This window comes from Anabas testudineus, chromosome 9, assembly GCF_900324465.2.
Source record: "Anabas testudineus chromosome 9, fAnaTes1.2, whole genome shotgun sequence".
Lineage (NCBI taxonomy): Eukaryota > Metazoa > Chordata > Actinopteri > Anabantiformes > Anabantidae > Anabas > Anabas testudineus.
The window spans coordinates 20,373,164-20,398,598 of record NC_046618.1 but is presented as its reverse complement, the minus strand read 5'-3'; the positions used below and the strand labels follow the sequence as shown (position 1 = coordinate 20,398,598).

The 25,435-nt window shown below is 40.5% G+C and overlaps 1 protein-coding gene across 1 annotated transcript in view; it reads left to right on the top strand.

Annotated features, from left to right (window-relative positions):
* The window catches only part of nos1 (nitric oxide synthase 1 (neuronal)), a 31,748-nt gene extending 6,871 nt beyond the window's left edge, over positions 1-24,877 (top strand). Inside the window, exons 4-29 of the mRNA XM_026342331.1 lie at positions 1,826-1,963; positions 5,332-5,477; positions 5,657-5,819; positions 6,064-6,155; positions 7,713-7,854; positions 7,964-8,103; positions 9,054-9,228; positions 9,582-9,683; positions 9,878-10,072; positions 10,450-10,535; positions 11,099-11,243; positions 12,177-12,281; positions 12,393-12,451; positions 12,548-12,664; positions 14,151-14,325; positions 14,731-14,869; positions 15,761-15,839; positions 15,960-16,153; positions 16,603-16,772; positions 18,042-18,252; positions 18,983-19,070; positions 19,303-19,424; positions 19,672-19,820; positions 20,189-20,383; positions 20,861-20,979; positions 22,445-24,877. Of these exons, the coding sequence (XP_026198116.1) occupies positions 1,826-1,963; positions 5,332-5,477; positions 5,657-5,819; positions 6,064-6,155; positions 7,713-7,854; positions 7,964-8,103; positions 9,054-9,228; positions 9,582-9,683; positions 9,878-10,072; positions 10,450-10,535; positions 11,099-11,243; positions 12,177-12,281; positions 12,393-12,451; positions 12,548-12,664; positions 14,151-14,325; positions 14,731-14,869; positions 15,761-15,839; positions 15,960-16,153; positions 16,603-16,772; positions 18,042-18,252; positions 18,983-19,070; positions 19,303-19,424; positions 19,672-19,820; positions 20,189-20,383; positions 20,861-20,979; positions 22,445-22,460 (3,462 nt within the window). The 3' untranslated portion in view covers positions 22,461-24,877. The remainder of the gene's footprint in view (positions 1-1,825; positions 1,964-5,331; positions 5,478-5,656; positions 5,820-6,063; positions 6,156-7,712; positions 7,855-7,963; positions 8,104-9,053; positions 9,229-9,581; positions 9,684-9,877; positions 10,073-10,449; positions 10,536-11,098; positions 11,244-12,176; positions 12,282-12,392; positions 12,452-12,547; positions 12,665-14,150; positions 14,326-14,730; positions 14,870-15,760; positions 15,840-15,959; positions 16,154-16,602; positions 16,773-18,041; positions 18,253-18,982; positions 19,071-19,302; positions 19,425-19,671; positions 19,821-20,188; positions 20,384-20,860; positions 20,980-22,444) is intronic.
* The last annotated feature ends 558 nt before the right edge of the window (positions 24,878-25,435 follow it).

The window sequence follows — 25,435 nt, the reverse complement described above, 5'->3', positions numbered from 1 at the left end:
ATCATCACTGAATAAGATGCCTATTGTCAAAACATAAATTGACTTGTCACGATACAAATATTTGATGGATAACATGTCTGCCAGCCTGACTTTGTTCCTATTCACTTTTTCCATCTAGCCCTGTGCTGCAATCATCATTTCCATTCTCATTATAAGTTTTAATTCATGGAAATGAGAAACTTTTTACTGCATAACTGCATTTACCAGAAAGACTTTAGTGATTACATCCTATTATGAAATTATCTTCATCAGATTAGCTTCAGTTTGGTTCATTTCTGGATCCATAGCTGCTCCCATCATGAAATAAAATTCACACCGTATTCCAGACATTAAGGCCTGGTGATCGAGGCATGATGGGATTTTTAAGTGTATGTGTGGTCCAGCAGAATCTGTGAACAAACTATGATGTGCCCTGTAATCCTGTATTCCTAAAAGACGAGGCCACGGCAGATTCTTGCTTAACAAAAGGTTAATAGTACTATCTATGGACAATCAGACTGTCTGCTTTTATGTCTCTTGATCTATGACCCCGTGGTCCCAATATTTAATGTAATTTAGCTCATTTTAGTGGCCATTTATTAGCAGATGACGCTCTCAAGTAACATTTTCAAGGGACAAAAAAAGATGTTTTTTCTTCCGTAGTGACTCTGACATTTACAATGTCCATCAGTAAATATATAAAAGTAAAGAAAAAAGTAATCTGACATTTACAGGTCCATATGAACAAGCTTCTCTGAAGCCTGCGTCTGGCCTTAATAGAATGCTGTAGTTACTTTTCTTAAATGTAAATGCCAAAGCTCTATCTTATGGTCAGTGAGCGTCAACCTAAACATTCAAATAAGACATAACCTCTCTGTTTTTCATGTCAACAAGCCTTAATTCTCTGCATCCAATTTTCTTTGACTGTTTGCCTCTTTGCGGTACAATGATTTTTCTTCCTGTTCACAACCTCAGTGAGACAACAATGTGTCATATCTGAGCCACACAGTGGGGGTTACTACTGTTGGAGCATGAACACACAGGAACTAAGCTCTTTACTCTCAGTGTGTGCAAAATCAAATTCAATTCAGACCTCCTCATTACTCTCTGCTGTTTGAGAGGACACACAATGACAATGAGATTCAACCAGTGTGACACTGTTGGTATTCATCTCCCTGCCGAGCATGATGATTGTGTCAGTGTTCAGAAGCTGCTCCACTGTACGATTAACAATGCTCTAGGAGATGATGAAAGAGCTTCCAAGGTGTGGGATTGATTGCCCTAAAAAAGGAGCTCTTTTTGTGGGAGCGCTTGCAGTTGGCTTTGGGGTTAAATTGCAGGCATTCATCAGTCAATAGCTACAGTATTGGAAAACCCAGTGAGCCAAGAGTTAGCTTGCCATCAACCTGCTGTTAAATGCTGATTGCCTTTATTCTGGAGTGGGAAATAAAACAGAAATGGAAGAGCGAGAGAATGTAAGTGGTTTCTGTATGTACGTTTGTGTGAGGGAGACTTGGGCACAATGATGAACTGATTTTTCCCTGAGAAGAAAGGGCTAGGACTCCACAGAGAAAACTTATTCCCTCACAATGGTTGTGAGAGTACTGTTAAAAATGTTTCCAGATGTTGCTTGTGTTATTGCCATTTTTAACCTGCCAATCATTGTTCAATTGTTGCACTTTAATCCACTTTCCCACAGCGGGAGTGCTGTGCCACTTTCCAGCTTATCTCAGTAGGACTCTAGCTTGCAGCGAAGGTGTTTTAGAGTTAAGAATGTATTATTATTATTATCAAATATAGTCTAAGCCATGATGTAATGACTGAAGTGTCTGTGTGTTCTCTACAGCCTCTGGTCGAGGTTGGAACCTCACCCACTAAGACGCTGCAGAACGGCAGTCCCTCCAAATGCCCCCGCTTCATGAAGGTCAAGAACTGGGAGACTGGCACCATCTACAGTGACACACTCTACCACAGCGCCAGCAAGGTAAGTCCAATTAATGGTTGAGTAACTGAAGTGTGTGCTGAAGCCTTTTGTCGCTGAGGCAACCATCCTGGCAAGTATGAGAAAGAGCTTGATGTCATGATTCAAGTCATCCTATAATAACCAGGGTACCTGTATGATGCAATTATAATGCAATGCAATACACATATCTCTAATAAAACACTTTATTGCAATTTTTATCCCAACACACTTAGTAAAATAATAACATAATAACAACAACAACAAGAGTAACAGGTGTGATTTAAATCACAACCTGCCTGGACTTGACACATAATAAGAAGGCAAATACATGACAGGCACAAGCCCTCTGTGTCACTCCACGTACAGTATAGAGCCACAGAGGTGCAAAGCTTTGATACTGTGAGTCAACCAAGGTGACGGATATCTGTGCATTTAACAGTATCTTAAGGGCACTGATGAACATCAAATACGGTATCTTGGTCGACTGAGCAAACATTTAGCCTGCAGACACATCATTTGCAAGTCAAGTAGATTGAAGAATAATAGCGCAGCATGGTGTGCCCATTCTGTGCTTCTCACTAACTATTCATACATTAGAGAGCGCTCGCCTGAACTGCTGGTGATTCATCTCGTTACTATTTAGCCAGAAAGCGGGTGGTTAGGAAAAGACACACTGCCCGACCCCTACCTAAAAACAGTCAGTAAATAGCGCTAGGAAATAAAACATGTGACATTTATGTATACTGCGTATATATTGAAGAGATAAAAATGTTCATACATCTGCACCATGACTAGCTCGACAAACACACATCCATCCATCCAGCAGAAGCAGCAGTAACTTTCCACATATTGTATTTTAGTATCAAACAACCGGTGCTACATATTAACACTGCCAAGCTAATTTTGCTAATAATGACAATGTGAACATGTGTAGTAGGAGCATATTTAATGTTCACCATTTCAATTTGAAAACATAAAAAAAAATTTCAATTTCTTCTAATTACAAAGTTTGACCTGGATTTTGACTTGAGTTCTGATCAGAGTTAGATAAAAACCCAATATAAGCATCTGCGTAAGATACTTGCTTACAAAAGCAATGCATTTCATTCACAACCACGGAAATCCAACTCATAGTAGCACTAGAGAGAAAGATCCTAAGATTTCAAAGTCATTAGGAAACATCCTGTATGAACCGTGACTGTTTCGCCAAATATGAAGGCAAAGATAATGAGATATTTACCACAAATGTCCTTCAATAACAATCTATATGTGTGTTTAATGGTCCAACTATAACATAAACCCCTTTTAAATAGTATCAACATTGCTGACTGGATTAAAATCATTATAGGCAACTCTTTTAACTACTAAGAGGATTTTAACACATACAGTACATAATGTCTAATTCTTTGGCACAAACACTTTTGGTATGTATGTTATTTTGGCAATCAACTAATGCTGTAGCTTTTACTGGGAGAAAGAAGGTCTCTTCTGTGGCTGAAAGCTAGAAAAGGTCATTTCCAATAAAACTTTTTATTTATTTATTTTTTAGACTAATGCAAAAAGCTGCAGCTACAGGCACATACTATGTTAAGAAGATATGTTTTGTGATTTTCATGCCCCTTCATCTATCAACATCTTGGTTCCTCCACTTATTCAGTTTTCTCACGCAGCCAAGTGTTCTTCCTGTAGTTAGTAAGTCAGTCGACCAAGCACAAGGTGAACCCACATTCACCATCCAAAACACAGCACCCCTTTATAAACAGCAAACAGCAGCCTAATGACTTTGGTAAGTTATCAGACAGACTGTTGTGTGCATCCCAATGAATGGCCTGTAATAGCATCCTCAGATTTATTATATCACAGACGCTGCTGTATTTGAGGATGATCCGTCTTTCGAAAAGGACAGCTGGCTGGCATGAATGCCCAGAGCAGTATGATGAGCGGACGTGCTGGAGCACGAGTGATTCCTTTGTTTTATTTTTAACACTCCCTGCTCTACTCATCCATTTCCCCCCTTTACGTTGTCACCTCGTACCCTTCTTATTTCCCTGTCTCATCTTTGTTGTTCTCTCATGTTGACAATTCTCTTACTTAGCTTTTTTTTTTTTTTTTTTTGCAATCATACCTTTTATTTTTATCTCTGTTGACTCGAGCACTTTCTCGGTTTCTCACTCAACTTCCTTTTCCTGTTTATTCTTTGTTTTGATTGGCCCTGGCCGTGTTGTTCTTGTTAAGCTGATTTTTTTTTTCTGCTTCTCTGCGTGAAAGTCGAATTTGTTGAAGGGGAAATGGAGAGAAGTGTATTTTGGATGCACTGCCGGTCCACGCCAGAGTGTTTGGACAGTGCAAGTGGGTGGTTCAGTGTAATAAGCCAATTTTAGCAGCGCTGGGGTCACTGTCAAATTTCCTCTTCGAGTGCACGTCTATGCTATCGTTTCTGTTGTCCATTCTTGCTCACTCATTCGATCTTTCTAAGCTGGTGAAGGCATTTAGGACAAACCAAAGTGACAGCTGACTTCAGCTCTAATCATACTAAACTGACCACACAGGGCTGATTTCAGCAATGAGCATTTTTCCCTTTGAATCTGTTTGTTTTCTTGTTTTCTGTCTTTCCTCCTAACTCTTTCTCTTCCTGTCTCAGCTTGATGGAACGATAGCAATTCATGACTCACTGATTCACTCATTCATTAACACGCACGCCAGCCATGTGTGAGCGATGTAGCAACAAGAAATTGTAAAACAAGTTACGGTCTCTTGTGTATGTATAGTGTGTTTTTAAACAGAATTGGAAACTATCTTCTTTCAAAGTGCAGAACACATTCAATGACTGTGGTTCATGCAACAACTGAAATTATGAAAGGAGAAAGAAACAAGTTTAAGAGAACTGGATTATTCAGTTAGCATAAGGTATGATTCACGTATTCTAGGTCTGTTTCGTATCAAGCTGAGCCAAGACTTAGCTGGTTCATGTAAAATGAATAGAGAATCCAAGTAATATGATTTGCCTTTGGTAAATTAAAAGGATGCCATGCTTCTTCTCATTTTCAATCACAACACAGACACGGATGCAGCAGCCTCACTGTCTCTTGTGAGAAGGCCGATGAAATAGGTTTAAAAGTTCTTAGCAAAATAAAACCAATTAATGAGCATCATCAAACGTATTTAATCAGTTTTATCATTCAGTGGTAGCTTCTGCTAGTGTTACTAATTAATGTGACTTGGAAGGAATTTCTGAGGATATTTTATCATTTAGCCTGTTACCAGAAAAAAGTACCATATGCCATCATCACCTGGCTCCTCAGTCGCATCTTGGCACTGAGAAAAAACCAACAAGCAGAATTCATCCCCGTACAAGCCTCCCTCATCTGCCGTGTAATTTGCCTTTTAAGATGCCAATGTGCAGTGAAAACGTGTGCATCGGCTCCGTGATGACGCCCAGCCTGCACGCTCGCAAACCGGATGAGGTCAGAACCAAAGAGGAGCTCCTACCCCTGGCTACCGACTTTATAAACCAGTACTACACCTCCATCAAACGGCAAGTACAGTAGCATTACCACAGAAATAACATTATTTGCACCCAATAGTATGATTGGAGTTACAGTATATTATTTGTCTATGTAAGATAAGCTAGATAGCTAATGTTAGCCTGTCCTCTTGGGAAATCTTGTAGTCATTTTATTCCAACTTATCTTTGTGAACCTGTCGTGCCTACAGGTTTGGCTCTAAGGCCCATCTGGACAGGCTGGAGGAGGTGACCAAGGAGATCGAAGCTTCAGGAACATACCAGCTCAAAGACACTGAACTGATATACGGAGCCAAGCATGCCTGGAGGAACGCGGCCAGATGTGTCGGGAGGATCCAGTGGTCCAAACTGCAGGTAATGTACAGTATTCATAAAGTTATATCTTTAGTAATATTTTGTAATATTTACAAGTTGTTCTTGTGAGTGGCTAGTTTAAAAAATAGATTCTGCTATTGTTATAACTATTTACTTATCTGTTGTGCACAGAATAATGTCTGAAGTACTTGTATACATAGTAAAGCATTTGCTTCCTTTCCATCTATATATTGACACATCCTGTGCACAAACCCATTTTCTTGTTTTTATACTTGCTTTCCAGGTGTTTGATGCTCGGGACTGCACAACAGCTCATGGAATGTACAACTACATCTGCAACCACATCAAATATGCCACCAACAAAGGCAACCTGAGGTAAAAACAAACAAATACAAATCAAAAGCACGCTGTTCAACTCTGCATCTGCAAGTCTTGTTTCCTATTGTTGCCTGTTATTGCCTTTTCTTCAACTCTGCTTGCGTTCCTCCTACTGCACTTGTTCCTCTTCCCATCTGTCGCTTCATGTTTCTCATCGCCCCTCTACATCTCTGCCTACCCTGACTTGACCCCCTGTCCCATCTGTCAGTGAGCACTCTGTCTCTTAACATTGTTTCTCACACTATCTGATGCCTGTCTATCTGTCAGTGTCTCTGCACCAATCATTGCCCTGTTGGTGTGGCGGCAGACCTTGCTAACAAGCAGTCATTTGTCAGACCTGCACAGCTTTCGTTCACTTTCTGCCAAGTCCTAATCACATGTGACACTTCATATTTACTTCTTGGATGATGGATGGGTTCTGACTCATTACTACACCTAGCCTGGCCTTCAGAAGGACAGCCTAGATACACATGTTGACAAGAGCCAGCACAACATCCTGGCTGCAGCTCTCCCAGTCTGGCTCGCTTTAACATAAATAAACATGGAGACATAAATAAACACATGATGCTATTGCAACACAATGCAATAGGTTTGAAATGTTTAGCTTTTTCAAAATCACCTATCACTTTTACAAAAACAGATTATTTCTAAAATGATGCAAAAGACAAGCTTGTGGTAGATTTCAGGGGAAAATGATGCTATTGTGGAGAAAATATCTGTTACAAGCGAGAGACTGTAAAACTTTCCTGTATCCATTCATTTAGAAACAGTCATAAAAGGTTTGTAGATTATATATAATAATAATTATTATAATAATATGTCACCTTTATTACTTTATAATATTTGACCATTGTAATTAATATTTAATGGATGAATTTAACATAATACATTAATTGAAATAAATGTGATGCAACTGAACTGGATTAGCTTAAAAGAAAATATTACATTTTTTTACCTAATGAGCACAACATGTTGTACTTCCTTTTGAAAATGACTCCCCAGACACCAAGCAATTATACTATATACAATTTATGCCAGTTTCTGTAGCTGATCTGAGAGATTGCTAGTTCCAGATGTAGACTACGAGCACAACTGGCCCAGATTCACAACAACAGCTGTCCCTCCTCAGGGTCTTGCAATCAGCTTAGCAGTATTAACACTTTTACCCTGCCATGGCATTAAAACACCACTGGGATGTAGAAAAGACCAAAGGTAGCTAAGCTTTGACCTTTTTATGAGTCCTTTGACATCATATAATTAAAAATGCCTTTGGCCAGATTACATTCACAGTTCTACCATCGGTTAGCAATCTTAATGAATAATGTACTTAAATATTCATGCACTTTATCTAATGACTTGTTGAATAGTCTCTAACAGTATGTGCAGAGATCAACATGTTGCTGAACTAAAATATTACAGTAGCAAAGTTCAGGTATCTAATAATATTATTCCCATTACATATGCCAGTATTTTAATTAACTGGTGCACACTGCACCCTATTGAGATTCTTCTTATTATTATATCCTTTTTTGCTGTTGTTGTTTGCTTTCACAGATCGGCCATCACCATATTTCCTCCGAGGACAGATGGTAAACATGACTTTCGAGTGTGGAATGCTCAGCTTATTCGCTATGCAGGCTACAAACTACCTGACGGACAGATCCTGGGAGACCCTGCTAATGTTGAATTTACTGAGGTACACAAGAGGAGTTGTATTTTTAAGTCCACGAGGCAAAGCTGCAACGTTTAACTTCAGAAGACATATTTTATTTGCATTCAGTTCAGATGTTGGTTTTGGTCACTAGATCTGCATGCAGCTGGGGTGGAAAGCTCCGAAAGGTCGTTTTGATGTCCTCCCGCTCCTGCTGCAAGCCAATGGAAACGACCCTGAGCTGTTTGAGATCCCTGAAGACCTCATCTTGGAGGTGCCGATTACACACCCAAAGTGAGTTGTGCCTTGCCTCTTAAGCAGCATGCATGAAATATACACAATCTAGCACAACGAGAACAGAGGGACCTGCACAAAAAGACATCCACCCACTCGCATATCTCTTAACAACGCTTAAACAATGAGGTACTTTTAAGCCAACACGTCTGATTGGGTTGTCGTCACATTCCAACTGTGCTGATAATTCCCAGAAAACACAGCTTTCGATGCTTTATCTGTTGCTATGCCTTTTGTGGTAACCATGGGGCTTGTTAGGTAGATTTCAAGCATCCTCCAATTTTTTCTTTCTTTTACTTTGTAAGAAAACTTGTTTACATTGGTACAGTAGCTACCACACAAAAACCTTCAAGACCTTTAACATTAAACTCTTTTATCTAATACCCATAATTACTGCAGAGAAATGGGTATTATTTCTATACTAGCTTTCACACATATGGGCACAGAGACACACAGCGCTATCACTACATCACTACACGCTACAGAGAGCATTTCAGAATCCCTTGACATGCTGAGCCCCCTGCCAGACTCCCCCGAAATTGGCATCTTGCTCCATACTCTGCATCAACTGGCCCTCAGCTCTGGCAGCAGCTTGGCACAGGCTGTGACCACCAACAGTGTCTCATCATTACACAAGATTAGACCCAGCTCTGAAAATAATACACTGAAAGCAATGTTACCAATCCCCCTAGAGGGTGCAAGGAGTGAGTCGTGGGAGTTAGATTGAGGTCCTGCCTGCTCTGTGTGTGTTTTTCTTTGTGTTAATGTTTGTTTTGGCAGCACTTTTTTATGATACGTGTCTCAGGGGTAATTACCTGTGCTCCTTGTGAATGTGCATATTACAAATGTGGGACATTTACCTGACCTCAGTGGGGAACATAATGAATTGAGTTTTCTAAAATAGCTGCAGTACAGCCCTGAGCCATCATTCTCCTGTCTGCTCTGCTCAGGTACGAATGGTTTAAAGACCTGAACCTGAAGTGGTACGGTCTCCCAGCCGTCGCCAACATGCTGCTGGAGATTGGTGGCCTGGAGTTCACTGGCTGCCCCTTCAGTGGCTGGTACATGGGCACAGAGATTGGCGTGAGGGACTTCTGTGACAGCTCACGCTACAACATTATGGAGGTAATGTGTTGTGCCAAATTACAGTCATGCTCCATTGGAAACGAGAGGGGAAGGATTGTAGGCAATGCCTGACTGAAACCTTGTGCAGAGACGTGCATGTGTTGTGTCACCAAATGACCCAATCAGAAAATGTAAATATCGGCTTAAGACTGATCCAAGTATGAAGTGTACTACAGGGCACATAGGCTCCAGCTTTGTGGATTCATTTTACAATTAAAGTACGGACATTAACCAGTAACATACCTGACAACCTGTGGTCGCAAGTCAAGAAAGAAAGAGGGAAGCATTTTAACAACAATGACTTTCATATAAGAATCATATTATTTTCTTTTTTTTTTTCATGTGTTATGTAGGAAGTAGCTAATAAGATGGCCTTAGACACCAGGAAAACGTCCTCCCTTTGGAAAGACCAAGCATTGGTAGAGATCAACATTGCCGTTCTTCACAGCTACCAGGTAGGGTCATCTGTCTCATTCATTAAAAAAAAAGCTACACCAGAAAACAGATGTTTTTGAATATCAACACTTACCTCTTGTAGCTGGATTCTAAAAGTGTGTAGTTCTCTCCTTAAGACAACACTAGCTGTTGTCATCTTGGATTTGCGTTAACATAGATGAAATTTAAATCATTCTTTGCTCCCTACTTTTAGACGTGCAAAGTGACCATAGTAGACCATCACTCAGCCACCGAGTCCTTCATGAAGCACATGGAGAATGAGTATCGGGTGCGAGGAGGCTGTCCTGGAGACTGGGTGTGGATCGTGCCTCCTATGTCAGGAAGCATCACACCAGTTTTCCACCAAGAAATGCTCAACTACCGCCTCACCCCTTCTTTTGAGTACCAGGTGAGAAGAATGGCTGTGCTATTTGGGATCACATCGCACATCTACAGATACTACTGTAGCAGCTCCACTGACAATAGCTTCAGTAGACCATTTGGCAGAGGCACTCATGTTGACGAAATGGCTGGCTGCCAAGCTATATTAAGGAAGTCATTAAGAGAAATAAAGGTTGGAAATCATTACTTGCAGGTAAAGTATGTGGAGGCATGTTGAAGTGCAGTGCACTGTATGCAGCAAATGATGAATTAAAGCTACTCTATACCAAGTTACTCCTGGAAAACACTGAATATCGCAGATGGTGTCTCCTTGTCTTGGAATGGATTTTAACCTTAAACAAAGACAATCTCTGAACTCTATTTCCTTTTTCTCATATGCATAAGCCTGATCCTTGGAATACCCATGTGTGGAAGGGAGTCAATGGGACGCCCACTAAAAAAAGAGCAATTGGATTCAAGAAGCTTGCCAAGTGAGTGTGAACTCATACAGAAATATTAGACTAAGACAATGTGATGCAATTGATCTTGTTAATTTAGTGATTTCTTAGCTTTATAGAGATAAGGACGAGGGCAGGCGAACATCAAAGATGACATACTGTAGCATTGTGTGTATGATAATCTAAGGCCAAACAAGTTATCACTTTCCTGATGAAAGTTAGACACATGGGAAGGAAGTTGGATTACTCAGGGGTGAAATTCATCCAATCAACCCCTCAGGGAGTAATCAGAGCTGTTTTGTCTGTGTATGCATGTACCCGCGTGCGTGTATGTTCTGCGATTAATATAATTGCCTTGAGGATATGACAGGCTAGGTAATCACAATTGTCATCCCTCTGCTACCTGTACATAATGTCAGCTGCCTGCTGAAGTGAACCACACTACTCTCCAATGCTAATTTCAACAGCTCAAACGTTTTATCAGATGCAACAGCACAAGGATGTGTGTCCCCGAATCTCTGGCCCGTGGGTGATTCATTTGCTTGTCCTGCGATTCCTCTGCATCTTATTCTCACTGTCTCTCTTCACCTCTGCAGGGCTGTGAAGTTTTCAGCTAAGCTCATGGGCCAGGCCATGGCCAAGAGGGTGAAAGCCACCATACTGTTTGCCACGGAGACAGGCAAATCACAAGATTATGCCAAAACTCTGTGTGAAATCTTCAAGCACGCATTTGACGCAAAGGTATGCTTGCTCTCACCTTGCATCATCGTATCAGAAAGTCAAACAGGCTCTCACTTGTAATTGTACTAATTGGAATAGGGGGGATTCAAAGACATTCTTATATCGTCTATCGTCCCCTCCTTTGCTCTCTGGCTCTTGAAGCCAAGCAGATGCCAGCTGAGTACAGGCAAGGAGAGGGTAGAAGAAGAAAGTGTGTCTTTTGTCATATTTTTTTTTCTGCTCTCATGCAATAAAGTGCCTCAAGTCACAGGCAAGATTTAACCACCGCGTTTGAGCAGTGCAGTAGTTTAAGACAAGATCCTGAAGCACCCCTGGCTGTGCAAATCTGTTTAGAGAAAAGAGAGAGGGGGAAAAGAGCAAAACATGCTGCCTTCAATCTTACACTATGCGCTTTTCCTGCGGGTCATGTCTTATTTTCCCTTCCTTTTTCCTTAAGTGATCAATCATACAAGAAGAGATTCACTCATGCACAAGCGTGTGTGTGTGTGTGTGTGTGTGTCACTGAGAGTGGGTGTGTGGAGATTGAATGCAGGACAGATGCGAATGCCTGGGGCAAATCTTTGCTGTTGTGGGGCTAAAGCCTGTTTTCTCTTCACGCCTTTGGTTGTGCGATTCTCTCTGTGTGTGTGTGTGTGTGTGTGTGTGTGTGTATGTGAAATGCATGTGCAGCCTGTGGCAGACAAACACCATCGTGTTGAGTGGTATGCATCGTGGATGCTTGTTGTGTGGCAGCAGCATATTATCATCTCGTTAGAGGCGAGGACAGAGTGGTCATTACACCCTCCTCCTCTGCCAGCGGCTGTGTGTTCAGCCCTAATTTACATGCTCAAGTTATCCGTCGTGTGGAGTTTGTGTCTAGGATACGAGAGCGAGATAAAGACCACATCATGTAAGTGTAGGCTGAGATTACCCCAGCATAATCTTTTTCTGTAGGTCATGTCAATGGATGAATATGATGTGGTGGACCTGGAGCATGAGACGCTGGTGTTAGTGGTGACCAGCACGTTCGGCAATGGTGATCCACCGGAAAATGGAGAGGTATACATAATATTTATATACATACACGGTAGATATACTGTATTTAACAACTCAGTTTAGTTGAGCAGAGCACAGTTACACAGATTAATAACAAAGTTGTTTTTGCTGTAGAAATTTGGAGGTGCCCTAATGGAGATGCGGCATCCAACATCCAACAATGAAGATAGAAAGTGAGTTTATTCCCTTAACCAGCCTGTCTTTGCATTCATCCATGTCAGTTTCTTTCTCGTGTTTGGAGTTACACATCAGTGTGTCTCAACCTACAGGAGCTACAAGGTGCGTTTCAACAGCGTGTCCTCCTACTCTGACACCCGCAAGTCCTCGAGCGATGAGCCAGAAACCAGGATCAACTTTGAGAGCACTGGACCTCTCGCTAATGTCAGGTAAACAAAGTCACAAGGATGTTCCGAAAGGTTTGCTTGTTTTATATTATCTGAAAAAAGATCTAGTGTTCAGTGTAAAAACAAACTGTAACTGTAACCCAGTTAAACCAAAACCTTTACCTTTATCATTACAAGGTGCAAATCACAAAATAAGTGCTTAGTGAGATCAAATCTCACCTCAATTCAATTCAGTTTTACTGTAATGGGTATTTAACAAGAAAAGATTTTGTTTGTAGCACACAGAAGGACAGTAAGGTTGGGTAAAATAAAGATATTCAAGTGTCATTCAGATTATCAGATTACCTTTTGATGTAACTAGCAGCTAACTATGAGAATGTCAGTATTTGTTGTGTTACATTTTTACATTGGCATGACAAAGTGTTCTGTATAAATGCTATTGTTCTGAAAAGCAGAGCTGCATACTTGTCTTCCATTTGGAAACAGTTAGCGACAAATCTCTTGGCAGTACAAGCCGTATTTCAACTGTTTTGTACGTGGGTAACATAAAAGTAATCTAACAAGTGCATAGATTGAGACTGCAACTTTGTCTAGCTGGGTTTTTACTGCAAAACGTTATATAATGAGGTAAAAGATCATTTTCTTAAAAGAAACTTACCAACAGTAATCATCTCCTGGACTGCAGACAACATCATACTTAACTACGCTACTTCTACAAATTTGACAAATTAATCTTTTATTCCTCTTTACTCATTGGGATAATAACATTTATTACAGTGGAGAGTTTGCTGGTCCATTAAAGTGCCTGAAGTGGATCAGAACTCATTCGCTGAATTCAGTCTATTTTTATATTTCCCCCTTTAATTGTTCATGATTCCAGAAACTTTGAGGTTGCATGTCAATGGCGTTGTTGTAAAGCAGACACTTTATATCATCTTTAAACGGCTGTAAATAGCTAGCTGATAAGCTGCTCTCACCGCTGTGTGCACTGCTTTAAATCAATATCCCACCACATCCATGTCACATATCCTAGCATAAATTGACTGAAATGGCTGAAAAGTTGATCACCAAGCCTTCAAATAAGGTATAACACTTAGGTATGTACGCCTAAAGTCAATATGATAATATTCTGAAGATTTGAAAAATTTACATTTTTCATAACATTCTCACAGCATGGGTGCACCTGCACCCCCAAGGGGTTTTAAAGAAGAGGAAATGTATTGCTCAAACTTGAATCTGATGAGTGGTAACTGTTGCACAGCAAAGCAGCAGAAGGAGGACTGAGGAAAAAACTAATCTGCAGGTATTTCATGTTCCCGTCTATCTGAAACCAGGCTGCGGGTCAGTATTCAAAAAGATGTTAGCGGTGTTCAACAGTTTGGAGCTTTCTGAGAGGGATGAAAGGCCACGTTTCTAATGTGGGCTCAGTGGTGGCAGTTTGCTTGTGTATGTTTGTGTTTTTCTTTTTTAACTCTACCTGCTTCTCTATCTCTGTCTCTTTCTTTCCTGTGTGCACGTCTCTGTTTAGGTTCTCAGTGTTTGGCCTTGGCTCCAGGGCCTACCCACACTTCTGCGCCTTTGCTCACGCTGTGGACACGCTGTTTGAAGAGCTCGGGGGGGAGCGCATCCTACGCATGGGAGAAGGAGATGAGCTGTGTGGCCAAGAGGAGTCATTCAGAACCTGGGCCAAGAAGGTTTTTAAGGTTTGTTTCTTGGGCTAAAACCCTATGATCTGTGTTCAGTTCATTTTGTTGCTCATAATATAATAGGTACATCATGCACTTCCTTATTGGCTTTAAGTCATCATTGGCATGCCATTTGTCAATTATTGATTTTAATCCTGTAGTTTCTGTGCAACAGCAACAACACAAATCAACAAGGAAGCCATCTAGCTCTTAAAAACTACCTCACTAGTCGGTATCGTATTTTGAAAGTGCTTGGCTGCACACAATGTGACCATAAGTTGCCGGAGACAATCCTACTTACAGTACAAGAGATTAGTTTACACATTCTTTGTTAGTCCTGCATGGTGCATCACTGCTGCTCAGCCATTATTGCTGTGGATAATGCTTGTGTTCACTCCTAAGGATGTGTTCTCCTCTGTCCAGGCTGCCTGTGACGTGTTCTGTGTTGGCGATGATGTGAACATCGAGAAGGCCAATGACTCCTTGATCAGCAACGACCGCAGCTGGAAGAAGAGCAAGTTCCGCTTGACATACACAGCTGAGGCCCCCGTCCTCACAGAAGGTAAATAATAATCCTGTGAGAACTGAATTATAAACTGCCAATGGTGTCTTGATATTAAGTGGGTGATAAGTACTAATATGCACCGAAGAACAAAATAACCATAATATAACTGGGGGGTTGATCAAGTCCAGTGACTCAGCCATTACATCACCTGCAGCTGCACTTTCTGGCTCTGTTGTGGAATGTGAAATTATAATGGCAGCCTAGAGGTCTGTGGTCCTAGAGTCCTTGATGCTGACCCATGATTACTTGCATGAATTAAACATGTAAATTATAACACTTTGATTGTGGACTAGGCTTGATGTGGGGCAGCATGCGACATCAGAAAATAATAACTACAAAGTAACATTAAACTCAGTACAAACATTTTAAAGGTATTAACTCCCACCACTAAAAGAAGATGTAAGTAATTATCCGAGCTGTGGATTCTGAAATGTATTTAACTGTTTAGCATTGTGTTCTTGCATTTAGCTGCTCCTCAGTACAGTGCAAAACAATATGTTGGTTTCAATGCATTTTCAGTAAAAACTATATATTATCACGGATTTATTACAGTTCACGCTCTTGCTGAGAGTTCTATGCAGCAAAGAGAAGAACGAAGCAAAGACCAGAAGAAATAATCTTTGTCTGTTTACATGTAGGCTGGAAACAGGGGAACAGTTGCAAGATCTGCCTACCGGCACATCTGAAGCTCACTATTGCAATTGTCTGCAGTCTTTATGCCAAACTAAACAAAAAGTCTTGCAGTTACACCTCTGTAATTCATGTACAGACGTTAGTTTCTTTAATAAAAACATATTGAATCTATGGATAATTATATTATTTCATACCAGTCCCTAATTAATGTAAATGTCATGCATGTGATGTAATTTTGTTTCTTTCTGTCAACAGCTTTATATACTATTCACAAGAAGAAGGTTTATGGAGCAAAGATGCTAGAATCTCAAAACCTGCAAAGTCCAAAGTCCAAGTGAGTAAATTGTCACATATTTGGCTGTTTTACTAAAAATAATGTTTAGTTAATCGTTCTGAATGAAACAGACTGAAAGTGGTGCTGCGTTGTTCCCTAAATCTCTGATCTCTTTTACAGTCGCTCCACCATATTTGTGCGGCTCCACACAAACAACCACGACAGCCTGAGCTACCAGCCCGGCGACCATCTGGGTATCTTCCCTGGCAACCACGAGGACCTGGTGACAGCTCTCATAGATAAACTGGAGGACGCTCCACCTGTCAATCAAATTGTCAAAGTGGAGTTCCTAGAGGAGAGGAACACTGCCCTAGGTGGGTGATGCCGCTAACAACGTCATGCTACTTCCGCTACTTTCCAATCAGGAGGGTTGCGGTTTGAAATCTGGGCAGGATGTCAAAATCAAATCATGAATAAGAAACAGTCTCTCTTCCTAGGGCAGACACTGTGAAGTCACACTTTAGCGAGGTATCCATGCCCAGAAATGTTTCATTGGAGCTGCATATTGGCAAACAGTTGTGGTGACTCTGTGTGACTTAAGTGTGATTTTCCACTGTGAAGCAAGGTGTTTCTTAAACACAGTGTGTGCTTAATCAAAGATTTGCCTCGACAAATAAAGCCATTTTTGGTGATGACTTATTAAAGTTTCTACCATCTACTGCTAAATGCTTTCTCGTCTTTGTAACAGCTACCATCTAGAGTTAACCCCACGGTTAATTTAAAATATTAATGATTGCATCTTTAATCGCTGTCTTTTCCGCAGGTGTTATTAGTAACTGGACAAATGAGACCCGTATCCCTCCCTGCACCATCTACCAGGCCTTCCAGTACTTCCTGGACATCACCACTCCACCAAGCCCTGTGCTGCTGCAGCAATTTGCTGCTCTGGCCACCAGTGACAAACACAAAAAGAGACTAGAGATCCTCAGTAAGGTAAATCGTAGGTAGTCTTCGGCGTTACCATTAACTTTGACCTTTAGAATTATTGAGCAGCTGCTGTTTAGCATGCTCTGACTAGAGTATGGAGCAGGCAATAGATGGTGCGTAGGCTATAGCCAGAAATATGGTCTCTCTTTTTTTCCATTTAAATGCCAAATATATGCAGACATTCCTTCATTTTTTATTAGATTTTTATTAGAATTTTAAAGCACAGCTCTATATAAAGGCTTTAAGGCTCAACAGTAACCAACACATTCACTATGTTTTCATCAAAATACGGGAGACTGTTTTCCGTGTCTGAAAGCTGATTTGATGCACTTTGATCACATGGAAATAGGTACAGTAGGAGTGAGCTGGCGCCAAATTAAAGCCGTTGATTGTTCTAACCCATGGCCAACCCCCCACCCTTCCTTGCAGTGCCTCCCACAATTCACTCTCCATTTTTGTCAATGTGTGGAAGAGGCTGGCTGAGGCCAAGCGGTGACTCATATGCTCATGCATTGAATCATTGTCACCAAAGCAAAAGGAAAAGATGGAAGGGTTCTGAATTCAGAAAAAGAAACAGTACAGTAGAATCAGCACAGTTTTTATTTTTGTAGGCAGCAAATCTTAAGCTTATTTCAGGGCTAACGCAGGGTTTCTCTCACTTTTCTAATCCTTTTTTGTCTGAAGCTTCTTATAACTATTCTCACAGCAAGCACTGGAGTACAGTCAAGTTGCCATGTCTGTTTTATTGTGTTCTGTTTCCAAAGGCATGAATATTTAACACTCTATATCAGTCTCACAACCCTATCTGTGCATCAAGGTTGAAAAACCCAGGTCCAAAAGTACTTTGCTGATAAAAGTTTGCTAATTGTACATAGCACTGTGCAAACAGTGCTTCAGTCTCACCAGGGTTCCTAATGGGTACTGTGCCGCTCATTATCAGCTTGAGAACAAAGCAAAAGTTAATAACATACGAAAGATTTGTTGCCTGCTAGCATCTCTCTAAATTCATCCCATCCAAATGTCAGTTATGACACACAAAAACAGTTGGGCAGTGAATGGTGAATGGCTCCGCTTGTGGCTGCCTCCCGCTCTCGAGTCAGAAATGTTTACAGATCTAAAAGATCTGTCCTAATTTTTTTCTGTTATTGTGACAGTGGCTTGGTCTCTTAATTAGGACAACAACGGTTCAACAGCTTGCCAAGCTAGAAATTAAATAAAACAAATATCCATCTGTTTTATTTTTATCTCATCTTGTCTTTCTGCTTGACACCCAAGGGCTTGCAGGAGTACGAGGAGTGGAAGTGGTACAACAATCCGACACTGGTGGAGGTGCTGGAGGAGTTCCCCTCTATCCAGATGCCCTCCACTCTGTTGCTCACCCAGCTCCCCCTGCTGCAGCCTCGTTACTACTCTATCAGCTCCTCTACAGACCTGCACCCAGGAGAGATCCACCTCACCGTTGCTGTGGTCTCTTACCGTGCAAGAGGTAAAGATCTACTATTCATCTGGGGGTGTTTTTCAGTTCAAGAACCAACCAGGCTGTCTATAGGCTAACAGCTCCCCAAGGATTTCAACACTGCGTCGGTGCAGCTGCAGGTCTTATGTTTTATTTCTGCTGAGTGGAAGAGTAAACTTTAGTGCTCGTATTAGGCTTTTAATTGTCTAAACTCTTGATGTATCTGTAGAAATGCTCAAAAAGCCCCCAAAAAAACAGTGTTGTGGTTGTTTCAAGGTTGTTGCAAGGACCCAGCCTGAAAATCCTCAGATGGCTCAAAGAAAACTGAGTGGACGTTATCTTGGAAAGGCAGTAACCAGAACAGGACTGTAATTATAAGGAGCATAGATTTGGAAACACCTCAAGAAGATTTAGTATGTCTGAACAGATTCTATTTAAAGATATTAACACAAACAAAAACAAGAGAAAACAGTGTGTGTATACTAGGAAGACAGTGTATAAACTGTATTACCTATTCAGGTTTCAATTTCAGTGTTAATTTTAGCACACTTGTGAAATCATGTCACTGTGATTGTATAAGCAACAGTTGAATTACTGTCGTTTCATTGTAGAGAGAGAGAGAGAGAGAGAAATGGTCCTAGCCTTGGAAAACGTGTTAAGGCCACTCTCCTGTTAGTTTATGCACTTAAAAAGAGTGATAGACAGAGGGGGGGGGGGAGAGAGAAAAGTAAAGTGCTTGCTTCATAATCATTTCTTTCAGATGGAAGAGGACCTATACACCATGGAGTGTGTTCGTCGTGGCTCAACAGGATAGAGAAGGGAGAAATGGTCCCCTGCTTTGTCCGAGGGTAAATATGACGTTGTTTTCCAAGAATAAGTGTGGCATTTTGGAAAATAAGCTAATTTACTGTCTTGTCAAGAGCTGGATGTTTGATTTTGGCAGAGCCAGGCTAGCTGCCATCTCTCTTTTCTTTGCACTAAGCTAAGTTCTGGCAAGAAAACTAATCAGCGTGTTTCTCAAAATATCAAACAAATTAAAGTAAAACTCACGTGATCACATTAATGTTATGCTTTGTTTAGTGCACCATCATTCCAACTTCCTAAAGACGATCAAGCACCTTGTATCCTGGTGGGTCCGGGAACAGGTATCGCCCCATTCAGAAGCTTCTGGCAACAGAGACTATATGACCTCGAACAGAAAGGTGGGTCCTACTTTAATCTCATATCTTAGAGTTGTACTGTATTCATCATTCTCTCCTAGTGATCTTCACTGCTGGAAATGAACCTGCAGTTACAATCTTCAGTTTGATGGCTGATTATCAATATGAATCAATATCCACGACGGGCAGTAATAAGGATGTTTTGTTCAAATCCCTGTTACATGGAACAGCAGACTGTTTTTTAATTCTACACATGCAGGAATTAAATATGTCTCCCTGTCATTTTTAGACATTCAGCCGTGCCCCATGATCTTGGTGTTTGGTTGTCGGCAGTCTGAGATGGACCACATCTACAAGGAGGAGACCATCCAGGCCAAGAACAAACATGTGTTCAAGGAGCTCTACACGGCCTATTCCAGAGAACCCGGCAAACCAAAGGTACGAGCACTAATCTGTCCACAAATGTGGATGAGTCAGCTTGTCACTTCTCTCTTGGGACTGCTGCGTGGGTTTGACAGAAAATCACAGAATAGAGAAAGAGTTGAATAAAAACCTTTATGGTTGTATTCTGAAGTACACTTATTACAATTTCCTTTTATTGTTTTTCCAATTTAGGTTCTTCAGTTAAATATTTTTGCCGACTGTTAGCAATTAATTTAGTCCCTAGGTGCAGAGACTAAACTCATTTTCATTTAATCCATACCTGTCACTGGTCTTGTGACATTTTTATGTTGTTTCCTTTCCTACTTTCCTCACACCTGACTTCTTCATGCTCACTCATTATTCCTCTTCTGCCTCCCTCTCAGAAATATGTACAGGATGTACTGCGCGAGCAGCTGTCAGAGTCGGTGTACCAGTGCCTGAGGGAGGAGGGGGGACACATCTACGTGTGCGGAGATGTTACAATGGCTGGAGATGTTCTCAAGACCGTCCAGCAAATTATCAAGCAGCAGGGCAACGTGAGCCTGGAGGATGCTGGCTTCTTCATCAGCAAGCTTCGGGTACGAGTGAAGGAAACACTGTGCAGCAATGTCATGACAGTATTCACTATTAAACCTTTGCATAGCAACAGTGAGTGATGGCAGTGTCAGGAAAGAGACGCTTGGAATCCGAGATGAGCTGTGAAAATAGTGAATGAAATTTGATCTGCGTCATTGCTTAGGTGCCCTTGAGGAATACATTAAATCACGTGAGGACAGGCGAGGTTCAACTGCTTTGTAAGATTAAAATATGCAACAGAGTGCTAAGTATGGATCTGCTGAAAAACAAAAGGTCAACATTTTCTGTAAAAAGTAAATGTTTCGATTGTGAGCTTAAGAGTAAAACGACCCACACCCCCTAATAACACACTTGCACTGTGACACTGTGTCTAGTGCACAAAAGGAGAGCTGTTCAATGAAACTTATAAACTGTTAGAAGCTCACATATCTTCCCCTTCTCTCCCTCTTTCTCTATCTCAACCAACCCCCTGCTACCAGGATGAGAACCGCTACCATGAGGACATCTTTGGTGTCACCCTGCGCACCTATGAGGTCACCAACCGGCTTCGTTCAGAGTCCATCGCCTACATTGAGGAGAGCAAAAAGGACTCAGACGAGTAAGTGGTTTGTGTCGTGTGCTTTGTGCCAAAATAATAGCAGTTCCGAACTTTTGAAATGTCAGTTGAAGAAGCTTTAGTATGACACAAATGACAACCGCAGTCCATTTTATGGGCACCTGCCCAGCAGATCTTGACATTTATTGTTCACAAATGAATGTTTTTGGGAATGCTGTTGAAGAAAAGGTCAGGAGGTCACCAGAACCACTGTGATTCATTGTTAAGGGCTTGTAAATATCAATCAGTGTTAAGCAAGTGAACATTTTAATAGAGGAACCGTAGGAATCGTCCGACTAGACCGGTAGTTGTGACGACACGTCTGCTCTTTATTCTAATATTGGATGGATGGTTATTCCTACTGAGCAAACCGACACAGTCTGGTTGCTATTGCAGCACAGATAACTTCATCGTTTAGTCATTTTGTTCTATTTATTGTCTCAGTCTACTGTCTTGTATGTGGCCTCCAGGTTAATTGAGTTTGAGACCTCTGACTTAAAACCTTTCAAGTACCTATGTTACTTTTTTTGCTAATCTACCAGGCTTTTAAATAACCCGCTGACTCAGAGCAATGAATCATACCTTCTGTCTATTGCTATTTTTTTAAAGTAGCACTTTTTGTTTTTTAAACAAAACCAGAAAATATCTTACATTCGTTTATCCTTTTCTTCATCCATACACAGTCGTTTATTTCTTGCTTCTTTAATTGGTTCAGTGGCAGTCAGTGGGTCTTTTAGTGGATTTTAAGCAGCATGGTAATGTCTGGTTTCTACACACAACACATAAAACCAGGATCATTCACTTGTCTTGTCTGTAGCACTGCTGAACTGTGTGGGATGCTAAGATGCCTCTTCGTATTTATTCATCTTTTCACCAGAGATCCATCTTTTCCACGCAAATCTGCCAGCTGTTTAGCTCATATTTTAGAAAAAAAAAAAGAAAAAGGTGTTTGGCACAGCTAATTGATATGTGCATATCTCAGTCAGTGAGCGGCTCTATCTCGGAGAGACCTTCGTGTAAGTCCAATGCCAAACTGCAACCTGTGGTTGTTGGTGACGCTGATGTGATATCACCCCCAGTTTCAGATGAAAACAGAGTGGGTAACCATAGAAACCCACGGAGAAGGGCCTTTAAACTAACAGGATTAGAGTGAAAGCGAGTGGCACTGTTCCATTTCTGTTTTTGTTTCCGTTGTTATTTGTGCATATTCAAGATTAGACACTTCATATACCCTTGCCATGAGAGCAAAACAAGGGCCCTACATAGCCACTATGGCTCATTAAGCACCAACATAATGCATCACAGACGATTGTTCCTGTGTGGATTGTCACTTGAATTTCACATTTGGCCATCAAAGCCCCTGCTCGCTGGATGAGTAATTACTCTAACATCTCTATTTCTATCTCTCTGTTGCTCTCTGTCTTTGTCTGTCTTTCTGTTTCTCCTTCTGTCTTTCCTTTTTTCCCAGGGTTTTCTGCTCATAGGTCTACAAACTGGAGGCTTTCTGACAACAACCAGGAGGCCACAGCAAAACTGGTTAAAGAATACTGTGCCAATTTTTTTGTACTATATAAAAAATGGATTTCTTTCTCTTTTTTATACCACTCTAATGTTTCTGTTGGGCTCTGCAATTTTGTCTGTAGCAAGTTGGAAATGTTCTGTTCTCTGAGAATCTGTTTTGCTTGTCGATGATACTTCCAAAAAATTATTAATTGATCATTTTGATTCATAATGTGTGCACCTATTGTAATGACCTGCCTCATTGTGAATGCATGACCAAGACAAGAATATAATCAAGAAATATTATATACTCTGTGTTATTGTTAAAGAAAAAAAAGGCTTTTATTGAGGTTCTATATTTGCAAGGAAATGTGTGTCATTACAAACTCACTCAATTTCTGAAGTATGAATTAAGTTGACTTTATGTTTCAGGAAAGATTCAGGGCAAATCTGTTTGGGTTGTTTTTTTATTATTATTATTTATTATATTAAAAGCTGCAGCTCCAGATGTATTTGAAGGTTGGAAAAGTTGAATATGTACATGCATGAAGACAGAAAAAACTAAAAAGCCAGATATGTCGGGAGCAGATTTGGCGTGTTGACAGGTCACCCTGATTTATGAAAACAGCAATTCTGTCCCTCTGCACTGCCTCTGCCTCTACAAACATTATCTAGCTGTTCACTGGCAATCTATCAGACTGCATCAGCCCCTGTGCCAGCTCTTTTAGTGGCCTGTCCATTCTTCATTAACATCATCATCTTGTGTCCCAGCTGGTGTGCGCCCAACCCACAGCAGCTTCACAGGAATGTGGGAGGCGTGCACTAATGAGGAAATCTGAACCTGTGGTAAAGAAAATCACAAATCAAAACATATATATATATATATATATATATATATATATATATATATCAGGATTGAAATTTAAGAGTGTTGTTGGTAGTAGACTATCATAAAAGAAAATGGAAATGTGTGAAGATGATACAATCATGGTGAAGGGATGTTAAAGAGGTTGTTTTCCTTAAACCTAGATGATTATTCAGTGATTACAGGTGATCTGTAGTTTTACAAGTTGAAGGAATTGTTGTGACATTTTGGGAAATGGGAGTTTTTGCTAAGAGTTAAAATATTCACGGCACGCACCTGTGTCTGTCTCATATGAAGCTACGGTCACAAGTCAGTTAGCAGACCAAACACAGCTCTGTGTTAAATGCACAGGGTTTTGTAAATGAGACCCAGAAAAATTGGTTTTATTGGTCAGATGATCACTTCTCCCAGCCAAGAAATGGTTGAGCCAGGCTAGTGGTTTCCTGCATTTGCAGTCTTTACACATTATTACCACTTGTAAGAGTGAGATTCGTCCTTTCTACACTCTGTTATTGTGCATTTTAATCAGTGAACTTTAGAGATGCTTTGGAGTAAGCTGAAGTAGCTGTTTCTACAGTGTTTTTGCTAAGCAAAGCTAACTGGCTCCTGGTTGTTCCCTGTGCTGCGCAGACCATATGTGACAGTTGACCCAGTCGTCAGCTTACGGAGCTCTTAAAATGTGCATTTATCAGCATCATAACTCCTCTGCCTTTTGCCTTACATTAACTCTCCGTCTCTGCCTACATGTCGTACACACTGTACATTCCCTCTTTCGTCTCTCTGCATGATTTTACATGACTCTGTGGCTCACGTGCCACCCTTTCACTGTGACCTGACGCCTCCTCAGTAGCATCACCATGCATGTCTGTGTGCCATACAAATCATAAGTGTATCAATCTCTATACGAGTGGGTGTAAACATGCATGTGCTCAGGTGTATGCTTATCCTCCTTGTTGTCCGTTACTTCGTCAAACTGGTCAGAGCATGAATTTGGCAGAAGCCTGTGAATTTAATCTTCCAGATGGCGATAGGAAGCTGGCCGTGTGGCTTTTAGATTTGATCTCCTACTGTTATAAGTGAAGTTTCTCATTCAGAGACAAGAGGCAATCACACTGCCACTGTGGTCATTTGCTGCTGAGTCAGGGTTGTAATTTGAATATATTTGTGCAGGGGCCACATTGTTTATTGATTACCCACTCTGAACTAACCTGTGGCTTTTCTTGTCAGCTTCTGAGTCTGTGTTTCCCTCTTTTCATGTCTTTGATTCAAATTAAAAATTACTTTAAGCATGATTAATGGATTTCAGTGTGATTTTCAAACGTCTCAAACTGTCAAGAATTTGTTTTTCGTGTTTATTTTTATTTATTTTATTTTTTTGTTTCACTAAGTCAACTTTTTTACTGATGGAAGAAATCCCATTGTCCCCACCGTTGTCATTCTGGATGAATGTCTCTTCTGTATAATCTTTTTAAACAGATTTAGTTTAATTGGCGTGAGAGCTGTCAAGAAAATGTCTGTGATGTACAATGTGCAAACAAGGGAAACAATTAATACAAGAGATAGCTTATATATATATACATATATATATATATATATATATATATATATATATATATATATATATATATATATATATATATATATATATATATATATATATATATATATACAGCTTATATATATTCAAAGATAAAGTATAAAATATAAAGAATACCACTTCAAACTTTTTTATGAATGTATTTTGATTATGTAAATGAGTACTATGACTCTGCTTGATTTAAAAAGAACAAAAAAGGCCTATTCTACGTGGTGTCTCTCATACCTTCACGGCATGGAGATAAAACAGCAGCATCAAATAAATGCATGGTGATCTTCTGTCTCCTGTTCATATTTAAAAAGCTCTGTCTATTTACCAGCACTGTGTCAGTCAGTGAGACTGTATTGTGAGGTTGTCCAGCCTTTCTCACAGGGCTTTGGGTGGTAAAAATATTTTTGAGGGGGTTTCTTTTTTCTGTGTTTGCATATCGCTGCTGCTATGAACAACTCTGATCTAATCAGCCTCTGCTATAAAGACCTTTGTCGTGTAATTGATTG